We start from the raw sequence: 21,028 nt of genomic DNA, 5'->3' as shown, positions 1-21,028 counted from the left end.
TGCTTGGGGAAATTTTAAGTAATTTTTTTTTGCTATTTTTAAAAAGTAAATCTGAATATCATAATTCCCAATTACCTACAGATACCAAATTTTGCATGAACAATCCTGCCACTTAAATTAACTGAAAGCATTAGTTTTTACACCAGAATATTTTTGGGGAAAGGTTTGATTTTCTTTTTGTATTTTTAGAAGAAATTATGAATATAATAATCATATTTTAACCGTCATTGTTCATAACAGATTTTTAACATTCAGCAATCAGATCAATAATTCCAAAACAACATCATGACCAGGGAAAGCAGAAGATCTTTCTCAGATTCAGAATTACAATGACTTACATTTACCATATATGGTCATTATTCAATAAAATGAATACTGTTCGAAGTTGAAATCCTACAAATTTTGAACTGTTCTTTTAATTTCCTTTTGCAAGCACATTAATTAAAAATTATATTGCATATATTTAATGTCTTGAACTTCCCTATAAGTTTGCTCAGTCAATGAAGGGCTTCCCCTACTAGTATCACATACAATCTGAGAAATGGCCACATGGTCAAGATCTGTGCACAGTGCAATTTCAGGGCTATGCACAGTGGTCACATGCAAATATTATAGCCAATATGCGGAAATCTGGTGGGCTGGAAGGGGACAATCCCACTACCCTTAAGAGTTCATCCCAACCAGGGCGCTCTCTCTCTCTCTTTTCACTGGAAGTGGCCCACTGTCCTCTTTTTACTTACACAGCTTGATGTATGACTCTAGATTTTTCTAGGAGATATTCTGATATCTGAGCGCTTACAACAGTTCCACTGGAAGTGAATTTCATTTCTAGATATTTCCCAAATCTGCTGGAATTATCGTTAATAATGGTGCCTGCGTTTCCAAAAGCCTCCAGAAGATTATTGACTTGGAGAATCTTTTCTTGAAGAGTCCTGTTATTAGCCTAGATATAAATTCAACACACACACACAAAAGCTTTTACAAATGCAGTGCCTCAGGGTGTAACATGATAAAGTATTTTCCGCCAATGCAATATACTTTTGTTGCAATCATCTTATTCCGTGATCACCACATCCACTGTCAAAAACAGGCAAAGAGCAAGGGCCATTTCACATGCATTCTTCTTAAGGAAAGAAACACATGCATTTGAATCTCCCTCTCTTTGGGGCAAACTGTGGCAACATGTTGGTTGGAATGCGACATTACCGAATAGTGTGGCAGGGCTCTCCTGACCAGACAGAAGAAAAACTAGCATGGTGTATTAACCACCAAGAGGATGAGAGGAGCAAAACACATCAAGGTGTGTGTGTGCGCAACTATTCAGCCCATTGTAGTCTATCTCCAGTGGCTTTTGCTGATGATTTTAATAATGTTGGCCAATATATTGACTAACGAGATACACCAGTCCTGCTGATGAGTACTGGCACTTGCACACAGGCAGGAGGATTTTGATAATCTCCCCTTTCCCTGGAACTTCTGTCTCCTGAAAATATGTCCTTGAGGGTTGTGAAGGCCTCACAGACATATTTTAGGGTGGTACAGAGGTGGCTTCAGGGGAAAGTGGGGAGGATAGCTGAAAATAATCTCCCCACTGCAAATGTTGGTGCTGCATTAGTTTGGAACTCACCAGCAGCACCAGTGCACCTCATGTAGCACCAGTGCTTCATTATCAGTCAACAACAACATACCCTTCCAAGGACAGTTAGCTGTTGAACCAGAAGATGGGCACTCTGAGTCTTTCCTGCTCCACTTTCCCCAGAAATAACAATACACTGAAGATGAGAGAAGAAGAGTCCATTATAACCAACTTTTCACACAACCAAAGGGAACATCAGTTTGAACCCTGCAACCCATTGTAGATACCTGATCTGAATTGTACGTGACCATGGATTGGTATGCGATGTCAGCCACAGCAAAAATGTGAGGAGGATTGGCGGTCCGCTTGGCCCCAATGTATAGTTTGGAATGCTGAAAAGGTAAGATTACAGAAATATTATTGGCTCCTTTCTTTTATGCTGTCCTTTTGTGGTCTCATGAGACCTAACTGCTATGGCCAGTGATGTTGCTGAAATGTGTAATAACTTGGTTCAGAATATGAGTTTGCCCTGGCTCATGATACTCGGATGAAATACAAATCAAATATTGTTTCCCTACAAGTTGTTCTGCAGCTCATAATGGAAAATGAGATTTTGCACACACACAGAGAGCAGCTTTTAAAGGCAAAGTCTTGGACAGTCATTACTGCTCAAACAGAATGAAGCAAACTCCACATGGAGGATTTTCAAGGCTCCAGGATGCTGTGGGCAAGCCCAGTGATACTCCTGAACCTTGGGGGTGGGGATGGGAGGTGGAGGAAAATAAGTCCTGCAGCCTTAAGTTTGTCTGACCTAGCCCTGGGAAGCTTCCCAATCCGAGAGCAAAATGCAAAGACTTTTATTGCAGACTCCACTACTTTTTTGGCCTCCCTTGCTAATAATGAGACAAAACGCTTCCCATCCAGATGCCCTCATGTTCAATGCAAATGTGGTAATTCTTCAAAATGTCACACCAAGAACAGAAGAGCTGATTTTCACACCTGTGTGGCATAAAGGTTTAAGTTCCGGAAAGGATTGACTGCGATGAGAATGTCTCCCACGTAGGTGTAAATCTGATTCCTGGCGTAGCTCTTTTGCAGTTGCTCTGTTACTGTATTCTGTTTAAAAAGAAACAAAGCAAAACAGAGGGAATAATGAAGTTTATTTGTTAGCCACTTTTAACAAATTGTTCTCTGGATGGCTCACAGGACGTTGTTAAAAAACATCCAATAACACACACACACACACACACACACACACACACACACACACACACACACACACACACACTTTTACAACTAAAAAAAAAAAAATCAAATTTAAATTCAGTTTTAAAAAGCCTAGGTGAACAGCAAGGTAATTTGTTAATGTGTATGCTTTCTTCTTCTTCTTTAGAAAAGAGCAAAATTTGTTTACATCCAAACAAAACTTGTTCAGCCTGCAATATACACAGAGAGAGTTGCTTTTAAAGTTTGCTTGAAAAATTCAGTTGGTGCAAATATACTGCGGGGAGTGAGTTGGTTAGAACATACATTTTATTCCAGCTTCACTGGCTACCAATACACTTCTGAGCCTAATTTAAAAAACTGGTTTCAGCTTTTAAAGTGCTAAACAGCTGGGGACCTGGTAGCCTTCAAGACTGATTGTTCCCATACAAACCAGCCCGGCCCTTGAGATCGGCAGTAGGGATCCTGCTATGTGTTCCGCCTCTAAGAGAAATCTGATTGGTGGTTACTGGGGGAAGGGCCTTTTCAGTGGTGGTGCCACACCAGTGTAACTCCCCCTACCTATGAGTGATAGACTGGAGCCCTCCTTCACCATCTTCAAGAGGAGATTAAAGGCATTCCTATTTCAGAGAGCTTTTATCTTTGTGCAGGACTAACTTTGTCTTGGTCATTTCCACATTTCCACTGCTGCGCTTAAGGTTAAGCGCAGCGGTGTATTTCACTTGTTTAAATTTTTATAGTGTCTTTTCTGTTTTAAAAGCCACTTTCAGATTTTAAATGAAAATGGGATATAAAGCTGGATATAAATAGGTAAAGCACAGGAACCAATAGTTTGGTCTTTCAGCCATCTTGATTTAATCAGATTTTAGAAACACTTAGGTGCCTTCAGCCATGTTGATGATCATCTATATCCACTCTGTGCACATCTGTCTTTGAATCAGTGTATCAGCCTTAGGAAATTAACAAAATGTTAAGACTGTACTCTTAAGAACTTTCATATTTTCCTTTGGTACCTCCCCTAGTCATAATCACTTCGGTAATTTTCCTGAAGAAAGAAGCACGTCTGAGACTCCTGCCCATGGACGCACCCGCCATCACGCTTACAGCCTTTGACACTTCAGAGGAAGGCTGTAAACATGAGCCCTGTGGGAGAGTGAGGAGAATGACAGATGTGCCAACAAGGCGGGACTTCTGTGTTCGCTTTTTAGATAACATCTGAATGAGTCTACAGCTATTGGGATATATGGCATTTCAAACTGAAAGGCACAAGCTCTTGTAAACTAATGTATGGACGTCTGTTATCCATGGCTTTACCCTCCCTCCTTTCCACCATCTTAATTTTTATGTCTGTCTTGCAAGCTGTACACAAAACTAGAGAGCAGATATCTTGTAATTGTCTAGTATTTCTGCTACTTATTAACTATGCTCACCATTATATTTAATGGCAATTCCTTTCATGAAAGTGAACATGACTTTTATCCTCTGGCAAAAAACTGAGAGCATATGGCTTATCATAGTGCAAATAAATATTTGGATGAGATCTTAACACCCTCGATTAATCACATTCATTAGCTCAGTACGTGGTTGATATTAGCACCTTAAGTGAGGAAATGCTTGACTAACAAAAAGTTGCCGGTTTGGATCTCCACTGGTACTATATCGGGCAGCAGCGATATAGGAAGATGCTGAAAGGCATCATCTCATACTGTGCGGGAGAAGGCAATAGTAAACCCCTCCTGTATTCTACCAAAAGAAATCCACAGGGCTCTGTGGGCGCCAGGAGTTGAAATAGAGTTGACGGCACACTTTAGTTTAAAAGTAGAGGATGCTTTTAAAAAGTCAAGGGTCAGCATCATAAATTATGTGGCTGGGAACTCATGTTTCAGTTCCTACTCCCTTCTTTTGTAGATGAGGTTCACTCCTCATTAACGAGGAGCAGGGCCTTCATGCTGGCACTGCAGATGTGGAAGGGACCCACTAGGTACCACCCCTGCTAATAGTTAGTAACAACTTATTCCATCTGGTCTTCAAGAAAGGTTGGTTGCTATTACTATATTCTTTTTACCCTTTGAAAATATTTGAGTTCTGGTTTCAGACTGAGTGTTTTTGGTTTAGTTAGTACTGTTTTATATCACCATGTATTTCCAGCAGAGGGGGAGAACAAGATATGGAACTGCTGGTTATGGTGGCAACATGTAGTTGCATCCTAAAAGAGGCAAGAGGAAGGACCAGAGCTCAACTGAAGAGCATCTTTTTGCAGGCAGAAGGTCCCAGGTTCAATCATTTCCAGAGTACAACTGGGAAATACCTAGGATCATAGGAAGCTGCCTTCTACCAAGTCAGATCATTGGTCCATCTCGCTCAGTACTGTCTACACAGACTGGCAGTGGCTTCTCCAAGGTTGCAGGCAGGAGTCTCATTCAGCCCTATCTTGGAGATGCCAGGGAGGGAACTTGGAACCATCTGCCTGCAAGTATGCAGGTGCTCTTCCAGAGTGGCCCCATCCCCTAAGCAGAATATTTTACAGCACTCACAAGTAGTCTCCCATTCAAATGCAAACTAGAGAGGACCAACCAACTCATGTTTGCTACCACAAGTCCAGCCCTCCTCCATTTGAAACCTTGGAGAGCCTCAGGTGCACAGAGGTCTTAAGCTGTTCTCACCATATCTCTTTTCCCCCTCTTTGTACAAAAACTTAAAGCAAAATTAGAATGACTTACCTCATCTAATACTTCCAAGGTTGCCAAATCATCTACATCCTCCTGGTTTGGAGCTGGAGACCTACTGTAGTTCCCTTTCTTAGTATGAATGCGCTCAAATCTGTACAAGAAAACATAAATTGGGGAATAAAACCACATGGACAGAACATGTTGATTTAACTGACTTATAAACGGGTAAATGAAAGGAAACAATATTCTCTTCACGACTCTGTATTTTGGTCTTCCTTAAGCTGTATTAAGGTATGTGGGTGTACTGCTGTGCTTACAATTCTGCATTCATAGTTGGTTTAATTGCGTATTCTTGAGTATTGAATACCTTGAGTATTCAAGTGAGAGCTTTCTTCCCCCACAGATCCAGTGATAATATACTAAAATCTGCTGTCTGCTTAGAATTAAGGATGTGCATGGAACCAGTTTGGCCAGTTCTAGGTTTGGTCGAACTGGTTCGTGGGCTGATTCAGGGATACTTGTAAAAGGGGGACACAGCAAGGATTCTCCTTTACAGGTAAAGAGAATATTCCCTAATCCCTATCCTAAAGGTAGTGGGGTGGGGAGAAAGGTTACTCCTCCGTCCCTTTACTGGTGGCCACAGAGAGACATCAGAGGCATTGGGGGTGGAGGAGGTTTCACTAAGTCTCCTGCCGGCCTCCTGAGCGTGAGGTTGTGCTGTGGTCTGGTTCAGGCCTCTGCACATATGCGGAGACCATTTCCGTGACCTCCACACAAATTGTGTGGTGATGTGTAAATGACCTCTGCGAATGCACGTAGGTCACAAAAATGGTCTCTGCACTGAAGCTGGCCTGGGCTGTAATCCGAAAGGCCACTGGGGGGACTTGGAGGAGCCCCTGTCACCTTAGATATCTCTCCGCCACCTCTGTTAAAGGTACCAAGTACTCTTTCTCTTGCTCCCCTCCAGCTACCATTAGGATGGGGATTATGGAATGCACCCTTAACTTGTAAAGGGGAATCATCACCGGTTCTTAGAACCGGGCCACAAACCTTTTCCTTTACATGACCTGCTACATTGTCATCAAAAGCTTTTGCTGACAACCATGTGAGAAAGCCATTTTTAACATAGCCTATAGCTGATGGGAGTCAAACACACACACACACACACACACACACACACACACACACACACACACACATATCAAGGGGTATCAAAATGCAGTTATTTCTAATTTATTATTCTCATTCACAAACATATCATACATACCACAGTACATTTACCTGCAGCAGGCCTACCAGTGAGATTATATGATAATGTTATCCCGCCCCACGGACCACCTGCAGCAACCTTGCAGACCATCAGTGGTCCAGAGACCATAGGTTAGGAACCACTGGAATAGACACCACAGTGTTAAGCATTTGCACCCATTTGTTTTTGGTGTTTTTCTCAATTTATTTTGGTGTTTTTCATATCTGAGGCTTAAATTGGTTTATATTGTAAAAGTAAAAGCTACATGGGTCAGCATTCACATTTTAATTACATATGCCTCTTTTCTACTTCCTCTTCTGAATTAACAACTATTTGCAATGCACACTGCCAAGAGTCCAGTCCACAATGGGTCATGCACTGGCGCCCCAAAGAATGCTAGATAGGCATTCAGCCTGTTTGCTGCCACCACCCAGTCAAATGAGGAAACTGCACAAAACCAGACACACTATCTCAGGAAGCTTCTTTAAACTAGTGCTGTCAAAAAAGAGACCTCCCATTTCCACCACTCAGCTGCAGATAGTGAAAATGGGAGCATCTGGCGGTTTTTCAGGGACCGGCACATAGTGGGGTAAAAAAGTAAAGTTGTGCCGTCGAGTCAATGCTGACTCCTGGCAACCACAGAGCCATGTGGTTTTCTTAGGTAGAATACAGGAGAGGTTTACTGTTGCCTCCTCCTGCGCAGTATGAGATGATGCCTTTCAGCATCTTCCTATATCGCTGATGCCCGATATAGGTGCTTTCCATAATCTGGGAAACATACCCGCGGGGATTTGAACTGGCAACCTCTTGCTCCCTAGGCAAGTTACTTCACACAAATTCAACTGCTGACATCCAGACTAACCTTTCACGAACCAAAAACCTTTTGCATGCACAACAGGAGAGGGACAAATTTTGCTGACCCTCCCCTTCCTTTGGCAGTCCTCTGTGCCTCCCAAAAACACATATCTGAGGCTCCCACAATTCACAGGGGCATACTGTCAGCAGCCAAAGTGGGCTGTGGAGGTAGGAGGTCAGTAAAAAAATCACTCCTCTCCCCCTGCACATGCACAACATTGCTGTGGGTGGCAGCCACTACAAAAACCCTAAAATCCCCTCACTGGCAGCCACTATTTCCCCCCACAGAATTCCGCTCACAATGACACAGCATGTCATTGCTTGGGGCAAACAGTAGTTGGAAAACTGAGAGCTGCCACCTGGCAGCCAGTATGAGAGTGCTGCTGTTCCAAAACAGCAGCAGTGTGAAATAAGGTAATGGGGGTGGGGTGTGCGTGCCCAGGGTCATTCTCCCTTTTGTCCAGTTCCATCCTGCAGCACAGAGTCCATGAGGTCTGGTGGCTGATGAGGCAAGGCAGCACCATGGACAGAGCCATGGGACATATTGATCTGACACCAGCCAGAGGCAGACTGAGCTCTTAAATACCTCTGAGCTCAGACTGCCCCTGCCATGCTCCACCTCCCTGTCTGGAGAGCAACAGTCTTAAAAGGGCAGGTGTTTAGGACTCTGGCCTGGAGTTTGGCACTCCTCCTCCTCCTCCTCTCCAGCTGATCCTGTCTTGCCTGTTGCTGGTGCTGACACACAAGATGATGGACGAGGAGGAGTCGGCTCCCCTAAGAACATGGGTTCTGAACAGTGTTCCCTGTAACAGGGATTCCCAGATGTTGGCTACAATTCCTGCAATTCCCAGCCAAAGGCCACTTCAGCTGGGGATGCTGGGAGTTGTAGTCATCATCATCATCTGGGAATCCCTGCTACAGAGAACACTGGTCCTGAGGGTGTCATTTTGCGGGGCTCAGGCTCGACAGGCATTGTCTCAAGAGACTCCCTCTCAGGCTCTGGTCAGGTGTCGTGACACAGGTCAGGGTCCAGCAGTGATCTTCTCTCTTCAGTGTCAGATTCTGTGTCACTGGGGGCTGGGCTCACGGCACTTTTGTCCCTGTGCACTCTCAAGATTTTAAATTGAATGTTCTCATTTCAAGACATTTTTGCTCTGGTCTGGTAATAATCTCTGACACCTATAAAAGCTTCTGAATTTGGCTGTTCTGATCATCCAGGACGCCCATTGTTGCCAGCAAACAACTTTCACCCTGAGACTCTCTCTGGCTTTATCTGCCCCTGCCCTTAATTTCAAAATAGCAAGCTCCGACGCACATTCACACAAAGAGTGCAAGGAACATTCAAAGGCTATTGAAGTCTTGTGTGTGAAAATGTCCTCCAATAAACACCCTGCAATTTTAATGCAAGGTTAGGGCTAACAGTGTTCCTCATTCTAAGCATTTATTTGCTGGCACAGTAAACATCCAGATGAGGCTGTGGGCACTCCGATAAGGGGAAATTATGTCTGAATTTTAACCAAATTTGTACTTTTCATGCAACTCGATGAGGTGGTACATGGAGATATCTTTTCAAGGCATGCCCAGTCAACAGGGTGACTCAGATTAAGTCTGCTTATGCCCCCACAAATGACAGATGTATGAACCGACAGCTTGCTTTCCCTGTGCTATTTATTCCCATCACCCTAGGAAAAGACTTTGGGTCAAACTGTCATTTCCCATTTCTGGTGTAAGCCATTGCATATTAGGACTTATTTTTATCACATGGCCAAATATAGAGAAGTGTTGCTAGAATAATTGCCAGCGTGGTATCACATTTAGCCTACAGTTTTAGCAGATGAAACCATGGAGCAGTAAAATAAACCAAGACACTAGGAAGATCTTCTGTTTCTTTTCTTTCTTTCATCCCCCCCTCCCCATATGGATCTTCCTTCTGGAATGTCAGTTTTTCTCACCATGTTCCTTGAGGTTTCTCCTATGTACACTCAGTTGCACAACACATCTATCCAATTTGTACCTTGAAGGCCTGGTCCTCACAACTGGAACTAGGATAGAAGCCTCCTAGCCTAGTTTGGGAGCTATGCACACTCCTAATATTAGATTGTGTATTCGATAAAAGCAAGGAGAAGAGCTGGTCTTGTGGTAACAAGCATGACTTGTTCCCTTAGCTAAGCAGGGTCTGCCCTGGTTGCATATGAAAGGGAGACTAGAAGTGTGAGCACTGTAAGATATTCCCCTCAGGGGATGGAGCCGCTATGGGAAGAGCAGAAAGTTCGAAGTTCCCTCCCTGGCAGCATCTCCAAGATAGGGCTGAGAGAGATTCCTGCCTGCTGCAACCTTGGAGAAGCCGCTGCCAGACTGTGTAGACAATGCTGAGCTAGATGGACCTATGGTCTGACTTGGTATATTTATTTATTATATTTTATACTGCCTGATATGTATATCTCTAGGCAGTGTGCAAATTTTATTAAAAATCACAGATTAAAATACATATCAAAACAATACAAAACAAATTATTAAAATCAATTCTAATTAAAAGCTAGTGAGAACAGGAGAGTCTTGAGGGTCTTCCTGAAAACAAACAGAGAAGGAGATGCTCTTATTTCAGCAGGGAGGATATTCCAAAGCCCGGGGGCAGCCACAGAGAAAGCCCAGTCCTGAGTCGCCACCAGACGATCTGGTGGCAACCATAACCAGACCTCTCCAGAAGATTGTAGAAGGGGGCAGGGTTCATGACAAAGGAGGCACTCTCAAATAGCATGGACCCAAGCTGTTCAGGGCTTTAAAGGTAATAACCAGTATATGGCAGTTTCCTTTGTTCCTAAGGTGGGAGGCAGGAAGCTTGCTCGTCTGTCAAACTCCAGCTGGATAGAATGAGCATGCTCTACCCAGATTCAGTTTCCTGCTTTGGAATGAGGTAGGATAAAACACCCCTCCCTAGTTGGGGCTTGACAGATGAGAAAGCTCCCTGCCTCCAACCTTATTTATATCTAACATGCACAGTTCCCAAACTAGGGTAGGAAGCTTCTTTGACTCCAGCAGCAAATGTAAGAACAGCCCTTGATTGTTTTAAGTACAAGTTGACAAACTAGGCTGCGCTCCTCACAGCGCAACACACAGAGAAGAGCACACCACAATATTTTGCCTGCTTTGTCTTCAAAGGCCACAGACCCCCTTCAAGGAGAGAGTGACGTTGCTTCACTTTCTTAGCCCCAATAAAGAAGTACTATAAAAATGATTCTCGCAGCTGACATCTGCAGATGGGCTTTCTTTACCATCCTGCTCACAGCGATGGCAAACAGAAATATCTTGTTTCTCCTCTATTGCTCCCATTTCATTCTGTGAAATTATTATTCTTGGTATTTGCAATGACATCCAGTCCCACAGCTGTTTCCAAGAACCTGACAAGCTGCTTCATCAAGGCTGTATTGACAACTGAATGACTCAAGACAATTATTGTTTCTGCTCATTTTCTCCCCCCCACCCACACAGTCTTTCAATCAAAGCAAAATGAGGCCACTGGAGCTCTTTCAGAACCATTGTCAACATGCACAGAAGTGATTTTTGATGTCTCCTAAAATAGCATGGAAAACGGTGTGATTCATGAAGGGCATACCCTCCCTCCAGCTCCTTGGCTACTTGCTGCCATTTGTAAGGTAATTAGAATAGTTTGCCTGATAGGAAAGATTCCAAACTCAGCAAAGACATTTTCATTTCCAATGACAAAAGAACAAATAAGCAAACACAAAAGCCTTAAGAAAACCAACTTGGTGATTAAGTTAAAGAAAACAAGGGCACAATTCTGGATGATTCAAGAGGATGAACAAAATTGCGGGTACAGCGATAATGTTATTTTAGGGTAAAAAAACTCCTTCAACCATCATACTTTATGATGGGTTACTCTCTTACTACTCAGCTTTGGGGCAACATGTGCTCCATTTCTCCGCTACCTATTAGCCATGACCTTCAGAGGGCACCTAGTATGTGTGGTACCCTCCCTTAAGGCAGGGGTTCGGACCTGTGATACTCTAAATGTGGCTGAATTACAACTACCATCATCCCCAGCCATGATAAACTGGAGCTGGGGATGATGGTAGTTGTAGTTCAGCAACACCTGGAGTACAACAGGTTGGGAACCCTTGCCTTAAGATATGCAAGCCTCAGTTGCAATGATGGGCTCTCTGCATCAGGGCTGCACAACTCTGGCCCTCCTGCAGATGCTGGACTACAGTGGTTTGTTTTAACTGTAAACCGCCCTGAGCCATTTTGGAAGGGCGGTTTACAAATCAAATCAAATCAAATCAAAATCAATAACAACTCCCACCATCCCCAGCCACAATGGCCAACAGTCTGATATGATGGGAGTTGTAGTCCAACAACTGCAGGAGGGACAAAGCTGTGCAGCCTTGACCTACACGTATCCGTAATATTCACCCTGCTGTGAAGAAAGTGGTTCTGGGGGATTCGTTTGGCTAGTAGTTTGGGAGTTGCTGCTGTTACAGAGTCAACTCCTGTTTCCCTTTTAGCAATAGCAATAGCAATAGCACTTACATTTATATACCGCTCTATAGCTGGAGCTCTCTAAGCGGTTTACAATGATTTAGCATAAATCATTAGCATGATTTAGCATAACTTTTCTTAGTTACTAGACAACATATGCTTAAAAACAACTGATGCTGGCTGCCTCCTAGGCACCACTGGATACGAGACTGGAAATCGTTACCAGCAACTAATATAAGTATGGACTAGATCAGGACTACCTGACTTCAGCCTTCCTACAGATATTGGCCTACAACCCCCCTCATTCCTGATGACTGGCCACTATGGCTGGGGATGCTGGGAACCGTAGTCTTAAAAAACCTGGAGGGCCACACGTGAGTAGCCTTGAACTAGACCACCATGGGACAGAGAGTGCTGTTTTATAGATATCTTTTGTTCTTCCATGTTTGAATTCTAGCGACTCAGATTTCCTAAGAATAAACTTATTTACAACAGGACAGGGAGGGGGGTCACAATTGTGGGGAGTCTCCCTATGCAACCCTTCTGGCAGCAGGGCTTAGGTCAGTAAGCTTAAGTCAAGGTTTCATTGCAATGTGGGATCTGAACCAAGATTAGAGCAATAACAAGGGTTAGTGCTTACCAAGGTTACACATTATGTCTATACTGGTCCTCTGATTATGTTTTTTTAGGGCTTGAAAGCCACTCAACTGCCACTCAAAACCTATTTTCTTAAAACCTCACACACTTGTCTCCTTAACATATCATTGCAAAACATGCCTTTGAAGAAGCCTTTGAGCCTTCTTCTTGTAAATACTGTCCAGCTGCCTGTAGGGTTGGTTTGACTGTGTGTGCACGTGTGCATGCATTTAGGAAAAAAAACCTTTGTAGTAAAACCCAATTAAATCAGCTACAGGAACCACAAGCGTTACTACAATTCTTCCTGGATTGCCAAACACAAATGGGCAGATGAGACAACAGAAGACAAGCTGATCTTGCCGGATAATACTTGACGGAATAATCCCCCACTTGAGTGTCACTTTTAGTCATTTAATTGCTATGCACTGGAGCATGTTAGGGCAAGCAAAACTGCTTCATATGGCTGAGCTGTGGAGGAAGAGGATGGAAAAGAGTTTTGTAAAGAACACCACAGCCTTTTGCAACATGTTGAAAGTGTCAAGGCATAGAGCTCATTATGACAAGCAGTACCTGAACAATGATGCGAAAATAATTAAGTAATTTCCCACAAGTTACTACGGCCTCAACTAGAATGTTGTGGAACAGGACGCAGCTCTTTTCTTTGCATAGAGCCTTGGGGGTGATGGACCACACTAGCCCCTATAGTGATAGATACGAGGCTGCCATCCAAGAAGCAAACACAGGCCACTCTAAGCATCTCCCAAGTGTAGTGGGTACGCTGCAGCTCCCATGTCCTAGGTGCTAAATCTGGCATAGGTTAGTAGGCAGTCAGCATCATAGGCGCATAGAAAGCTGCCATTTACTGAGTCAGACCACTGGCTCAAATCCAATTAATCATCATCATCATCTAGCTCAGTATTGTCTATTCTGACTGGCAGCAGCTCTCCAGGGCTTCAGAAAGGGATTTATCTCAGCCCTACCTGGAGATGCCATGGATTGAACCTGCGACCTCGTGCATGCAAAGCAGATACTCTACCACTGAGCTACAGCTCCAATCCTCAGAACTTCATGAGTATCATGACCCCTGCCTTGCACAGTGACTCTAAGCCTGACCTTAAGGAGGCAGGACCAGCATTAGAATCAAGCCCAGGCCCCAACACCAGGCCAGAGCTTGAAAGGACTCCAAACTGGAGCTCCTTGAAACAGCACCCTCAGAGCCTGAATGCCTGGAAATGGCACACTTGGAACCCAAGCCCCGTGAAGAGCACAGCCTCTTTCACAGCACTGCACTTCCTGATGTCTGCATGCCAGTGCTGGCAACAGGCTAGACAAGATCACATAGGGAGGAGGAGAGCAAGACAGACTCTAGACCAGAAAGCTACCCTCTTTGAGGCTGCCACTCTCCAGACAGGGAGGAAGGGCCCAGGAGGAAAAGTTTGAGCTTAGAGGTATTTAGAAGAAGAAGACATGTGACTGATTTTAATGAGATTGCTCTATGCAGTTCATTTGATAAAGAAGTGACACTAACAACTGGTAGTGTCAAAAGAAAAAAATCTTCTAAGTCCTTAGATTCGTTAAAAAAAAAAGAAACAAGAAACACTCTACTGTGCCCTACCTTGAAGCAAGAAAGAAATACATCAATACTAATCATCTACTAAATTTCACATCCAGTACATTACTTTGATGAAGTTGTTTCAGGAATTCTGACAGTGAGCCAAGACACTTTTGGTAATTTCATACAAAGGCTGCAAGATACTAAGAGCTTGTTGATGCATAGATTACACTGCTAAATACCCTCTGAACACGAATGAAAATATCTTTCTCTGTACGTCACAGCATTTCTGGCAATATGTTTCCTTCATGTGCAACAACAGAGCCTGTTCATTTGCCACATTATTCACTTCAAGCCACATTAAACTTAGAAGAAACAGCAGGCTGTATTCTGTATATGCCGACAAGACTTCTAAGTGTTTCTATCAGTTAATGTGGTTTCCCCCCACACTTGTTGACATCCTCACTAATTGTGTGGAAGCACTGCATGCAGAGCACCTCCACAGCATTTACTAATCCAGAGTCCATGGTGGGGGGTGATTTTCGCCACTCTCTCATTCCCTCTGGAAGTTCTCTTTAGCACCCATAAATATGTCCCTGAGGGCCATGCAGCCCTTAGGGATGTATTTTTGCATGTTAGAGTGCTTCTGAGGGAAGAAGAGATTTGCAAAAATTGCCCACCACTGCAGTGGAACTCTGGATTATTAAATGCTGCCGAGGTGCTTTCCATGCAGTGCCTCCATACTATTAGTGAGGATGTCGGCCACTACTACTACTATGGCTGCGTTCACACAATCACAGTGATTCTGGTGACAGAATCAGGACAGCTGAGCCCTGGACAGCTGAGCCCTGCAGGGCTGACTGGGTTCTAACAATAAGCTCTGCATGGCTCAGATATCCTGGTTAGTTCTTTAACAAGAATCACTGTGATTATATGGATGTTTAATTAATTAATTAATTAATTAATTAATTAATTAATTGGTAATAGTCGAAGACCACTGACAATTGCTGCTGTCATTTTTCCTGTATCAAATTAGAGGCACAGAGCAATTATATTAAAATTGTCCACATTTATTCTTATTGATATTTATGACAGTTCAATGTCTTCTTGCCATCTTGCAGTGGGATCTAGGGATTTGTTTTGTTCTTTTTATAGTCTGCCATTTCGCTCATAAGGTAGTAAATGTGCATTGTCAAGAAACAAAAATAAGTCTACTTTCTAGTATTTTGCTGTGTTTTGCTCAGTTTGGCAGGTTGTGTAGGTCTAGGCTCGCCAGCCACGTGTGATGACCCACATAAGGATGATCTACTTGGCTCTCCAAGCAGTTGTTCAGCACCTAGAAAGCACGGCTGGTGGGCTCTGTTTGGTTTGCTGGGTCAAGAGTTGTGCATGTCTAGCTTAGACCACACAACATCCTTTCCGCAAGAGAAAATGAAAATCAGTTCCAGATGTTCTTGTGTGAACTCAGTGACATCACACTGAGCTACACTATGCATATTCAAATATTAACAGAGACATGAGTTTTGGGCAGTATAAAAATATGTTTAAATAAATAAATAAATAAAATAAAAGACTTCCTTGTAATTCTAGAAATACCATAACCACAGAAAGTATGCTAAAGGCCATTTTACTTGTTTTTTATTTACTACTTTTATATATTCTGTTCTTCCACCAAGGAGCCCAGAGTGGTGTACATGGTTATGTTTATCCTCACAACAACCCTGTAAGGTAGTTTAGGCTGAGAGAGAAACAACTGGCCCTCAGCAGTGTTCCCTCTAATTTATCTCATGCGGAATGAGTTTTGTTCTGGGCGGCAGCATCAAGGCAGTGTGCGCGCAAGTGCATTCAGAATGGGGCCTTCCTGTTTCAACCTGAGCAGGATCCAAAATTAACTGAGAGGACATCAAAAAAACATGTGTGCATGCACAGACATGAGTACTCGAGGGACCTTAGAGTCACCCAGTACGTGTCGTGGCTGATTAGGAATTTGAACAAGGGGTCTCCCGTCCTAGTCCAACACTCTAGCCACCACACCACAATTTTGTGTTTTGTTAAACAGTAAACCCTACTAACTGGTCAAAGAGGCACCTTAAAAACTGGTGCTTTGTTATATGGTTAAGGTTGGACTTACAACCACTTCCCACCACCACAGTGGCGAAGGGCCCATTAGAATGGTCCACCCGAAGAGGATATTGGATCCAGTAAGATTCCAAGAAGCCTTGGAGGGATTTAGTGTTGGCTTTGCTGGTGATCCTGTTAATGCCCTGCTTGAGAATTGGAACAGCTTGCTCACCAGGGCAGTAGACACGATTGCTCCCAAGTGTCCCCTCCGACCCATTTCAAATTCGGCTCTTTGGTATATAGGAAGATCTACGGGGGCTGAAGCGGCAAGGTAGGCGACTAGAGCGCAAGTGGAGAAAGACTCGACTTGAATCTGACAGACTGCGACATAGAGCACATCTAAATATCTATGCTCAGGCAATACATGCAGCAAAGAGGTGGTTCTTTTCTGCCCGTTTTACCTCTGTGAGTTCATGTCCAGTGGAATTGTTCAGGGTTGTGAGGGGACTAGTATCTGCCCCCGCCCCCGCTGAACCAGAATTTGGAGTCATTAGTTACCCGCTGTGATGTGTTTAAAAAGTTTTTCGCAGACAAAATCTCTCAGATTTGGGCCGATCTAGATGGAGACTCCACAATTAATTTGATGTCTGAGCTGGAGGTGCCCAACAACTCCTCTTATGTGTTTTGACTGGATCAGTTTCACAGTTTGTGACTCCTGAGGATGTGGACAAACTGCTTGGCGTGGTGAGGCCTTCCACTTGTTCTCTTGACTCTTGTCCAACATGGCTTGTTCGATCTAGCAGGGAGGTTGTTGTACACAGCCTGGTAGAAATCATAAATGCTTCTCTGAGGGAGGGCAGGATGCCTCCTTGTCTTAAGGAGACAATCATTAGACCTCTTCTAAAGAAGCCTGATTAGATCCCTCAGAGTTGAGCAATTATAGGCCTGTTTCCAACCTCCCATGGCTGGGCAAGGTAATTGAGAGGGTGGTGGCCTCTCAGCTCCAGGCGGTCTTGGAGGAAATTGATTATCTAGATCCATTGCAAACTGGTTTTCAGGCAGGCCTTCTCGGTTGCTGCCCCGAGATTGTGGAATGCGCTCCCTGTTGAGATTCGATCCTCTCCATCTCTGGCAATTTTCTAAAGACACCTGAAAACCCATCTATTCACCCAAGCTTTCTTAGCTTCCTAAATGTGGGGGGTTTTAATCTCTGGTTTATTTTTTAAATTGTTAAATTGTTTTAATTTTTTCTATATGTTCTTAACTTGTTTTATGCTATAGTTAACCGCCCAGAGATGAAAGTTTGGGGTGGTGTACAAATTTGATAAATAATAATCATAACAACAACAACAATAATAATACGTAGCAGGGGATAGTAACTATTCATTTTATTTATTTAAAGCCATTTTGTTTCTCTCTCTCTCTCTCCTAAACCATTTTGGGGACTTTTGTTGAAAAGCAATATATAAATATTTGTTGTATTCGTATTCATCCCAGTACAGAATTCCTCCCAAAGGCTGTTTGCTGGTGTCTCCTTTATGTTTCTTTTTAGATTGTGAGCCCTTTTGGGACAGGGAACTACCTTCTCATTCTTTTTGCTATGTAAACTGCTTCTAGAACTTTATTTTTGGCAGGGGCAATCATAACCACAAACATTATCTATGGTAATTATGATGGGAGGTCTTTTGAGCGTCCCTTGTAAAGGTTACATCCAAATCTGGAGCCAGATCTAAATACTAGATGACAGCAGAACTGACACCAAATCTTGAGCCAGACTGGGACTCCAGAAAGAATCCCAGAATATGTTCAAGAGGGGATTCTAAACGTACACACTCTTTGGACGCATCCATTCAGTGACTTGCAAGTAGAGGCTAGGGTAGTCTGAACCCTGCTGTATATTGTAACAGTAAGCATTACATAGGCTGGAAATGCCTTTTTGTCATATGTAGATCAATTAAAAAAACAATACCTTGCTTTTTCGGTTATTCCCATTTGCTGATGCACATCAATGAATTCTGTCAGCTGCATCTGCAGGATGTTCTCCTTGCCCTCAGCCTGCTTCACAAAATCATGTTGCAAGAGCTCAGACACTGTCGGGCGCTTCTCATAATCTTTGGTTAAGCACCTGCACTGGCATAAAAGAATAATCTTTAGAAAATACAATTACGTAATCAAAAGAGGGTGTGGGGCTGGGAACAGGCACAAGAGCCTCATTACAAGTTGGGGTATCACAAATACAGGCTACTGTTTCCCCTACCAGAATTGGATGGCGGCAGAACATTCTCCAGTCATCTTTCTCTCTATGGTATCTTACTTCACCTATGCACAAGATGTTGCTGACAGCTATGGAAGGATTTGGAGAAGACCAAGGGGACAATGGAATCATGTGCTTTATTTATTTCATATATTAAAGGTGGGGCTTTTTTTTTTAACCACTACTAGGACCTGACCTTTTGAACTGTAGGTGTGGCTAGCTTCCTGCCTGGAAGGCGGCAAATCCCCAGTTCTGGGACTGTTGTGCCAAACAAGAACACGAAAAAACCAACAGCAAATGTTAAATGTATACTGAACATAAAACCCCAAACAAAATGGGTAATGCTAGAAACAAAGAGGCAGAAGAAAACAGCAGGGAATAAGATACTACAAAGCTGAAACCCCTGGAAGTCAAAACCTCCCCAAAACGAGCAACCTCCACCCAGACGGTATGAGAATATACCAGCGGATTCCTAGGGTGAGTCGGATGGCCTCCTCAACTATGAAAAAGAACCCCTCAAGGCAAGACCAACGTTTCTTTTTCTATAGTTGAGGAGGCCATTCTTAACACTTGGACATGCCCAAGCTGGAAAAGAATACACACATGGACAAATGTGTTGGTACCCCTCCACGAAAAAAGAAGAACCCACAATTGTCTCTAAAATAACTTGAAATTGACAAACGTAATTGGCACCCATCATTGTTTATTCCACGTTTAACAAAAATCAGACTTTGTTTTAGAGTTTTGATGCAAAAGAATATTTTAAAGAATAACACAAATGAAAATGGCATGGACAAAAATGATGGGACCTTTAACCTAATATTTTGTTGCACAACCTTTAGAGGCAATAACTGCAAACAAGCGATTCCTGTAGCTCTCAATGAGACTTCTGTACTTGTCAACAGGTCGTTTGGCCCACTCTTCCTGAGCAAACTGCTCAAGCTGTGTCAGGTTTGAAGGGTGCCTTCTCCAGACTGCATGTTTGAGTTATTTCCATAGATGTTCAATAGGATTCAAATCAGGGCTCATAGATGGCCACTTCAGAAAAGTCCAATGTTTTGTCCTTAGCCATTCTTGGGTGTTTTTAGCTGTGTGTTTTGGGTCATTATCCTGTTGGAGGATCCATGACCTGCGATTGAAACAGAGCTTTCTGACACTGGGCAGTATGTTTCGCTCCAGAATGTCTTGATAATCTTGAGATTTCATTGTTCCCTGCACAGACTCAAGGCACCCCGTGCCAGACACAGCAAAGCAGCCCCAAAACCTAACCAAGCCTTTCATATTTCACAGCAGGTATGGTGTTCTTTTCTTTGAAAGCTTCATTTTTTCGTCTGTGGACATAGAGCTGATGTGACTTGCCAAAAAGCTCCAGTTTTGTCTCATCTGTCCAAAGGACATTCTTCCAGAAGCATTGTGGCTTGTCAACATGCATTTTAGCAAATTCCAGTCTGGCTTTTTAATGACAAAACTGGAGCTTTTTGGCAAGTCACGTCAGCTTGACATCTGTCCTGAGTACTATCTTGTCCTTATGGAACTGCAGGTATGGTTGATCAGCCCACAGGGCCCACAATTCACTAACCCTCCTGGCGGAGGTAACGGCCACCAAAGAAGCGACCTTCCAAGAAAGGAGATGAGGGTCAATAGAAGCCAAAGGCTCAAAGGCAAAGGCCATCCAGGTGAGCTCCCCAACTGAGCTCCGAGGTGTCCGTCATGACCACTCAGGAGGGAGGAGGCTCCTGGAAAGGGGCACCAATGCTTAGGTGCCGGACCTCCATCCACCAGTGGACCACCACTTGTACCTCCAGAGGGGGTGAACGCTGAAGATGACCCGGATCCCAAAGCAGATCAAAGAAATCAAAAAACCACCTCTGAAGGAGGCGCATCCAAAGGTGTGTGTGAGGGATAACGTAAGTGCTGGACCCCATGTGGCCCAACAGGCATTGTACAGAGCGCAGGGTTTGCGTCCTCCACCCTGGCTCGAGTCTCATATTGAAGGCCAGATGGCCTAAGCCAAGCATGGCGTCAAAGTGCCACAGACGTGGCCATCACTTTAGTGGCACACTCCACGGAGTGACAGGCAGAATACAGTTCCTGCTTGGAGACTTGCATGGCCTCCTTCAGAAAGGACCTTGCAGGATCCCACTTATCCTGAGGAAGGAGATCCAAGAAAGGACCCACTCTCTCCCACAAGAAGTGGTTATAACTAGCATTATATGCTTGATAGTTTGCCACACGTGAGTGCAAGGCTGCAGCAGAATAAAGTCTTCTCCCAAAGGAGTCCAATTTCTTGCCTTATCACTTGGGGTTGACTGGCTATGACTCCTGGACCTCTGTAAAGAGGCCTCTACAACGATACAGTTCGAGGTAGGGCGACTTTTAAAAAGGCTGTAGCCTCCTGGAACTGCACCCTGTAGAAGTTCTCCAGGCGCCTATTTGGCAGAGAGAGCGTATTAGG

General features: G+C 43.7%; 1 protein-coding gene across 19 annotated transcripts in view; it reads right to left on the bottom strand.

The window, feature by feature from the left end:
* MYO3A (myosin IIIA) overlaps window positions 1-21,028 on the bottom strand; it is a 168,569-nt gene that overhangs the window by 75,106 nt on the left and 72,435 nt on the right. For all 19 annotated transcript variants that reach the window (XR_008310019.1, XR_008310018.1, XR_008310020.1 and 16 more), the window contains 6 exons: window positions 18,289-18,444; window positions 5,521-5,620; window positions 2,576-2,692; window positions 1,864-1,968; window positions 1,689-1,772; window positions 741-943 (listed from right to left, as the gene is read on the bottom strand). Coding sequence is in view for 15 of the 19 variants with exons in the window: in XM_053262732.1 (XP_053118707.1) it covers window positions 741-943; window positions 1,689-1,772; window positions 1,864-1,968; window positions 2,576-2,692; window positions 5,521-5,620; window positions 18,289-18,444 (765 nt within the window). In the remaining 4 variants the exon portion in view is untranslated. The remainder of the gene's footprint in view (window positions 1-740; window positions 944-1,688; window positions 1,773-1,863; window positions 1,969-2,575; window positions 2,693-5,520; window positions 5,621-18,288; window positions 18,445-21,028) is intronic.

The sequence above is a fragment of the Hemicordylus capensis genome, chromosome 6 (assembly GCF_027244095.1).
Source record: "Hemicordylus capensis ecotype Gifberg chromosome 6, rHemCap1.1.pri, whole genome shotgun sequence".
NCBI classification, from domain to species: Eukaryota; Metazoa; Chordata; class Lepidosauria; order Squamata; family Cordylidae; genus Hemicordylus; species Hemicordylus capensis.
This window is presented reverse-complemented; position numbering and strand designations above follow the sequence as displayed.